This window comes from Phoenix dactylifera, unplaced genomic scaffold, assembly GCF_009389715.1.
Source record: "Phoenix dactylifera cultivar Barhee BC4 unplaced genomic scaffold, palm_55x_up_171113_PBpolish2nd_filt_p 000561F, whole genome shotgun sequence".
Classification (NCBI taxonomy): Eukaryota; Viridiplantae; Streptophyta; class Magnoliopsida; order Arecales; family Arecaceae; genus Phoenix; species Phoenix dactylifera.
In genome coordinates this window covers 135318-143140 of record NW_024067967.1, presented here as the reverse complement: position 1 = coordinate 143140, position 7823 = coordinate 135318, and the positions used below count along the sequence as shown (strand labels likewise).

The 7823-nt window shown below is 41.1% G+C and overlaps 1 protein-coding gene across 1 annotated transcript; it reads left to right on the top strand.

Annotated features, from left to right (window-relative positions):
• The first annotated feature begins 569 nt into the window (after positions 1–569).
• On the top strand, positions 570–947 carry LOC120106534. The gene has a single exon (XM_039119488.1). The coding sequence runs from the start codon at positions 570–572 to the stop codon at positions 945–947; it is 378 nt and encodes a 125-aa protein (XP_038975416.1).
• The last annotated feature ends 6876 nt before the right edge of the window (positions 948–7823 follow it).

Here is a 7823-nt window from a genome sequence, read left to right as displayed (position 1 = left end):
TCAAAGTAGGAATGACCTTGGAAAAGTTTGCAGAGCTCTACATTGAACAAATAGTGAGGTTGCATGGAGTACCCGTATCCATTGTTTTCGATAGGGACTCGCGGTTTGTATCTCACTTTTGGGGTAATTTGCATAAAGCCTTGGGGACCACTCTGAGCTTCAGCACAGCTTTCCACCCTCAGACTGATGGCCAATCAGAAAGAACCATTCAGACCTTGGAAGATATGCTAAGAGCTTGTGTAATGGATATGAAAGGTTCTTGGGACCGTCACTTGCCTTTGGTTGAGTTTGCATATAATAATAGTTACCAGGCAAGTATTCAAATGGCACCTTATGAGGCTCTATATGGAAGAAAGTGTAGATCACCTATCTATTGGGATGATGTTGATGAAAGAAAAATTATGGGCCCCGAGATTGTGCAACAAACAGTAGAGAAGATCTAGCTGATCAGGAAACGCCTCCGGATAGCTCAGAGCAGGCAGAAAAGTTATGCAGATAATAGAAGAAGGGAATTGGAATTTCAGGTCGGAGATCATGTGTTTCTGAAAGTGTCTCCTACTAAAGGGGTGATGCGATTTGGAATACGTGGAAAACTCAGTCCACGCTATGTGGGCCCCTTTGAGATTCTGGAAAGAGTAGGAGCTGTGGCATACAAATTGGCACTCCCACCTTCACTGTCTGGAGTTCACAATGTTTTTCATGTTTCCATGTTAAGAAAGTATATTCCAGATATGAGCCATGTGGCAGAGGTGGCTCCCCTACAGCTTAAAGAAGATTTGACATATCCTGAGCAGCCTGTACGTGTGGTTGATAGAAAAGAACAAGTGTTGAGGAGGCGCATGATTCCTTATGTTAAGATTCAGTGGAGCAATCACTCAGAACGAGAGGCTACGTGGGGGCTGGAGGACGAGATGAAGAAAAAATATTCGGACCTTTTTGCAAGCTAAGGTATGTTAAATTTCGAAGACGAAATTTTTTTTTAGGGGGGGTGAATGTGAGATACGGGGCTGAAGTCGGCAGCCCTCGCCGACTTCAGCCCCGATTCAATTCGGGAGGAACCGAAACAGAGGATCGCGATTGCGATCCTCTCCGGCTCCTCCGGGGGACAAACAGGGCAAGGGCGACCGTGAGGTGGCCTCCGTTCACCCAGGCCGGCCACCCCGCCGATTCCCCCCTGGGTCCTTTCTTCCTCTTCATCTTCTTCCCCTGTCCGTGGGGGCTTGGGGAAGAAGAAGGGCCCTGTCACGGGTCCTGTTCACTACGGGCCCAACTTGGGCCCGGTTCGAACCCGGAACCCGAAACAAAAAAAAGAAAGAAAAAAAAAGAAAAAAAACCCGAAACCCGAAACCCAGTTCAGATCGGAACCCGGAACCCGAAATCCGAACCCATTTGGCCAATAAATGGAATTTTACAGTTAAGCTCTTGGCAGTATATTATTTCACAAAAAGGGTCTTCTGTAATTTGTATTTGATCCCTATAGGAAAGATTTATTACATAAACAAACCAATTAGAAGCCAACCTTGGGGGCCCTATTGGGCCGGGTCTATGCGGGCCCATTGGGCCGTGTTCGATGTGGGCCCTATCGGGCCATGCCCATTATGGGCCAACTCTGGGCCCTGTTGGACCGTGTCCAGTAATATTATTTTTAGATTTTGCTTAGCTCTGAAATTTACAAAGAAATTAATTAAATGTTAACAGGTGAACCTGATCCGCCTATCTGAAGTAGGAATTAAGCGAGAAGAGGTAAGTAACTTAATACTTTAAGTGTGATTTATAAATTATTTGATAAACTGATTAAGTTTTGACATATGTTTTGTATTCAGTAAATTGGGTTAGGCATGTTAATTTTTTTTAAAAAATCATGTTATATGCTCTAAAATCTATGAAATATGACTGGATAATTTATGAAAGCTATTTTTATATATATGCATTCTCAGCATGGATATGATCTGTTATGTTCTGTTCTGGCCCCGCCAATGGGGATTATACGTTGGACCTGTCGACTTGTAATCTGTGAGAAACCAGTTTTGACACCGCGCCACCGGTGATTAGAATAGTGGTTTTTGGACACCGTTGCCACCGGTGACTAACAATAGTGGTTTCTGGCACTTTGTGCAACCCATGCCATTGGGTTACGTGGCCGTAGCCTATCATGTTGAGATTCTGGTATCAGAGTTTTTGGAAAAATGATAATAAGTTTTGAAAACAGTAAAACGATGTTATTTATGATTTATTCTAGTCATTATCCTGTATTTTGATCTGATATGCTCTGACCCCACTTTGAGGTATTTTGTTGCTTACTGGGCTAGTGTAGCTCATTATTTTATTTTCTCTGTTTTTTAGATCCGGAAGCTTGATCGCACAGGATTGGAGAGTGCATTAGATTTTCCGATGATTTTTCAGTTATTGGCATTTCAGTTAGATTAGTTTGGACATTTGAATTATGTTGGCATAGTTATTCTGAAATTTTGTAAGACTGCTTTTGAATGACTTTAAGTATTTTGTCAATTTTAAGCATCTGCTATTAATCCTTAAATAAGTCTTGAACATTTGTATTTTCTTTGATGTAATTCGTTGCCTTGCACGCCTGCGCGGCCCGCCGTGCGGGCGTGCGGCGTCTGCCTTGCCTCGGGCTCGGAGCGTGACAAAAACTACTGTCCCCAACTTCCCAAATTGCCCCTCTGCAGGTCAGGAAACTCTCCACCTCCCTTCCATCAAGGGGGAAGACTCGTAGCCAGCTCCAGATCCCATTTTATATGGGGCCTTTGCTTCCTTTTGGTCAGCCTCCCGGGGGCCTTCCATTGGCCCGGGGCCTTAGGCGACTGCCTCGGTCGCCTAAGGCTCGAGCCGGCCCTGATCATGGGCTGGGCCGTGTTAGCATCCCTCATATGCCATGAAAATTTCGAAATAATTTTCAGATTGCAGTGGAAAAACATATGCGGGATCCATTCATCGCATGAACGTATTTTAAAATCTTTCGTTTGTAGATAGATTAGAATTAAATTATTTTAAACTATTTTAAAATCATTAAGAAGATCAGATCTTTATCTTGTGCGGGTAGATGGTCTCCGCAAATCTGATTTACGTGGTATTTGATCAAGGCTTAGTGGAAGCCGCACACGCGTCCGGCCTCTACGTGTATCCACACGAAGTAATGAGTCGATCGAAGCTTTTAGATCTCCCCGGGGTGCTAGCTCCCTTGCAGAGAAGGCTATTGATGGCTGAAGTCCTCTCCTTTGAATCAACCTTTGATTGCTTTGAGAGGAGGAAGAAGAAGGAAGAGCCAAGGAAGAAGATCTAAAGGCCCTTTAGCAGCCTTTTCTTTTTCTTCACTTTGGAACCAAAAATGGGAGGAAGAAAGGACCACGCCACACTCTTTTTTCCCTTCTTCTCTCTTGCAGCTGAAAGGAGGAAGAGGAGTGGAGGGTTGCTGCCATGAACCACCAGAAAATTGCATGAATAGAGGGGCCAAAACCCCTTTCCTTTTAATGCCATAATAGATAAGGATGAGCTCCTACTTTTTAGGAGCTCATCATTATCATCCTATTTTCCAAGAGAGGAGGGGCGTAGCCCCTCCTTTTCATCTCACGCAAGCAAGGGAGGGGCGTAGGCCCCTCCCTCTTCTCCCTTCTATTCTCACACCCCACTTAATCACATTAAGTGGGGTGGGTTTAGCCACATTCATAGGGACTCAATCCTTTTCTAAAAAGGATTAGATGAACCCAATTCAATTCCTCCAAATCCTAATCCAATTAGGAGTCATTTAATTAATTAGATTAAAATTAAAAATTAATTAGGACTTAAAAAAATCCTAATCTAATCAGGACTTGTTCAAATTTCAGCCCTAAGATAATTAGGATTTTAGAAATCCTACTCCAAGTAGGACTCTAATTTAATTTGAAATCCTAATCCAATTAGGACTCCATGAATCCTACTCTAAGTAGGACTCGTGATCAAGTCCAATTAATTAAATTAAATTGCAATCCGATTGCAATTATTCCTTCTTCTAACCACTAACTCTTAGCGGATTTTCAATTTATCAATCTAATTGATCATATGTGATTCTTAATCACAATTCAACCATCGGATCGATCAATACTTCTAATGTGTGTGACCCCATAGGTTCTATTCTGACTGGTAGTGAGATATATTGCGATCTCTATCACAATATCATTGAAAACTCCTTTTAATGGGTTAAAACAATTCCAACTCAACTCGTCAGGGATCATCGACCATCAAGATGATCCCTGTGAGTCTCACCATCCACTAGTGACACCTAGCAGTATGTAGTGGCTACCCAGCAGAATAGAATGATGAACCTCTAGGTGCAGTTATCGTATGATACAGTCCTTCTATCGTGGATCCCTACAGACTCGAGGTCATGGATAACTCGTCAAACCCCATCGTCTGTCATATGTCTATATTTATTTGACTTGAGTTCAAGAGTAGAAAACTCTTTTCCACTATATATTCTGCCCTGGCCAAGGTCTTAGAACTCAATCTTATAAATCACATAGGATCTCTCCTCATCTATCAAGGTCGATAGATTCTATGTAAGTGCATACCCTACTCCTACAGTGAACCTACTGCAGCCAATCTACACAACAAGGACCTATATGACTAGAGACCATGTATATGTGCAGTCAAACTACAATAACCTCACTGTGAATAGCCGAAGCACCGCAGGTGAAAGGACCAGTCACACTACTGCAACATCAAGCAAGTCACTGACGAATGGATAGACATCCAAGTGACTTCTTGTCTTGGTCACGCTTAGTACCCTTGTTCTCTAACAAGCACCTGCACTATCACTTCAGTGTCCCTACACTGTGGACTCGAGTCTCGTCTATCCATAAGAAAAGCGATCTGTGCACTGATCGGATCGATCACCATCTCGTGATGATCCATTGATCAAGAGCATTTAAAAATTAATCACCAATGATACATGGCTCAAATTCTCAACTCTTGAGAATATGTATCATCATCTTATTAATTTCTTGGATGATTCATAGATACATAAACAATATGAATGAAAAGATGTCCATTTATTATTCAATAATAATAAAGTAAAGTACAAATTTATGTTCCAGAATTAATAATGTGTCCGCCAGATTGGCTTATAGGGCATACATCTAACAGGCCGGCCCTATTCATCCTATTGGGTTGCGCCCATTATGGGTCGTATATTCTTTAGGCCCTGTTCACTCTATTAGGTTGTGCCCATCGTGGGCGTATACCTTTTAGGCTCTGTTGGACCCTATTCACTATGTTGGGCCATAACCATCATGAGTCAAGTTTGGGCCGTGACCATCATGGGCCGAGTTTTGGCCCTGTTCATCCTGTTGAGTCGTGCTCATTATGGGTTACATACCTTTTGGGCCCTATTCACTCTGTTGGGTCGTGTCCACTGTGGGGCATATTTATTTTGGGCCGTGATCATTTATTTTGGTCTCTGCTCATCTATTGTGGGTTGTATTCCATTTGGGCTCTATTGGGCCCTATTCATTCATTGTGGGCTAAGTCCGTTCATTTTGGACTAGACACATTCATTGATCTAGGTCGACCTTGAACACATATCTCTTTCCAATTTTAGTCAAACCAGACTGAATAGGCCAAGCCTCTGATTGGACCTAACTAAGTGGATCAAGCCCAAAAGCTTAACTAGCTTTAGATCGTGTATCTCTTTCTCTCTTTAAGCAAGCCCACATTCTGACTAGGTCTAGACTTTTCCTCTGATGGTCGATCCAAACCACTCGAACCAAGCTCAAGACTAGGATCAGACCAAATCTAGACTTGAACTAAGATTCTTTCTCCTCTTCTTTTTCTCTCTCTAAACATGCTCAGAGAACCTAGTGTAAGCCTTGTTATTTTTGTTGCTCAAATCTAAGTTGATCCAGTTTGGAGACCCTAAACCACCCCAATATCCGGGCAGTAGACCGACCATTACTTCAACCTTAGTTAATTTGATCGTTTTTGATCATTATCTGACCTACTGAATCCTCCTGGCTCAAACTGACCTAAGCAGTCGGGCACTGTTATCTGACCAACTTGATGTGGGGTCATCAGATAGTAGTGTTTAATTTTGATTTCTAGAATGATATTAAAAGTTAGTAATATTTTAATAATATTAAACAGGTGTATTTGACACGTTTGTCTGAAGTGGAATTTAAAGCAAAAAGAGGTAAGTAACTTAATACTTCAAAGTGTATTTTTCCAAAGTACTTGGTAAAATAATTACTAGCAGATTTAATTTTGATATATGTTTTATAATTAGTTAAACGGATCAGGCATGTTAATAATCATTTAAAAATTATATTATATGTTATGAAAATTCTATTTTGTATACATGTATGTATTCTCAGTATGGCTATAATCTGGCCCCACTAATAGGAATTATTCGTTGGCCCTATCGACTTGTAATTTGTAAGAAATCTGTTTTGACGCCATGTCATCGGTGATTAGAATAATGATTTTTGGACACCTTGCGACCGGTGATTAGAATAGTGGTTCTTGGACACCGTTGTCATCAGTGGTTAACAATAGTGGGTTTTGGAACTTTGTGCGACCTATGCCACTAGGTTACGTGGCTATAGCCTATTGATGTTGGGATTCTCGTGTCAGAGTTTTTGTGAAAATGATAAGTTTTGAAAAAAAAATATGCTATTTGTGATTTATTTTTTCAGTCATGATTTTGTGTTTTGATTAAATATCTGGTATGCTTTCACCCCACTCTAGGATATTGTATTGCTTATTGGGCTAGTGTAGCTCATTATTATATTTTTTTTATTTTTCAAATCCAAATGCATAGGCGCCTGATCGCTCGGGACTTGGAGAGTGCACTAGATTTCCTAATGATTCTTTCATTTATTGGCATTTTAAATATATAAGTTAGAGTATTTGATTTATGTTGACATATGGTATTTTGAAACTTAAAAGTTTGCTTTGAATAAATTATTAAAAAATTAGGAATTTATCACTGCTTTGATATGATCTTCAATCTTGCATACCTGTACGGTCCGCCGTGCAAGTGTGCGGCGTCTGTCGTGCTCCGCGCTCAGGGCATGACACCACGACCACGCTCTAGCCCGTGATCGATAAACCATACACTACAAAAAGAATAATTTTTTCCTTCGCTTTTTAGAGCCTGTACTGATGCTTATAAGCATCAGTAATTTTGGCGGCGACGCTTTCAAAAGCATCGTAAAAGCGTCAGGTAGGTGGGATTCAAAAGTTTTTTTGCCAACGCTTTTAATTTGGAGTCCGCCGACGCTTATAAGCATTGTTATAATTAATATTTTTTTAAAAAAAATATTTAAAAATCCTAAACCTAAAGGCCTGATGATGCCGGACCAACTTAAATGGAGGTAGGAGAAGAGGGGAAGAGAAGGAGGAAGAAGAAGAGAAGAAGGAGAAGGGAGGAGAAGAGAAGAAGAGGAAACGTGGGGAAAAGAAGTCTTTTAATTCTGCATTAAAGCCCTAATCAACATAAGAGTCCCTTTTAAATAGGGCCCCATAAGAACAATTAAAATAAACCCCTTACATAAAATAATTCCCCACAAATAAGCCCTAAAATGCAAATAAGCCCAGAATAAAATAAACCACAAATAAATCCCTAAACACAAATAAACCCAGAAATAACAATAAGCAAATATGCAAATAAAATGGGGACCTAGCTGATGTCCCCATCAACTCCTCCCGGGTGAGAAAAAGTCGACCCCGTCGAGTGTAAATCGGGTCGGCTGTCGTACTGCTCCAGAAGATCCGAGTCAAGGCGCTGCAACTCAGCTCGCGAAATCCACGACACATCTGATTCGGGTCGACCT

Excerpts from the sequence above, each read along its gene's own strand:
- LOC120106534 (XM_039119488.1), top strand. The coding sequence starts at position 570 with ATGCGATTTGGAATACGTGGAAAACTCAGTCCACGCTATGTGGGCCCC.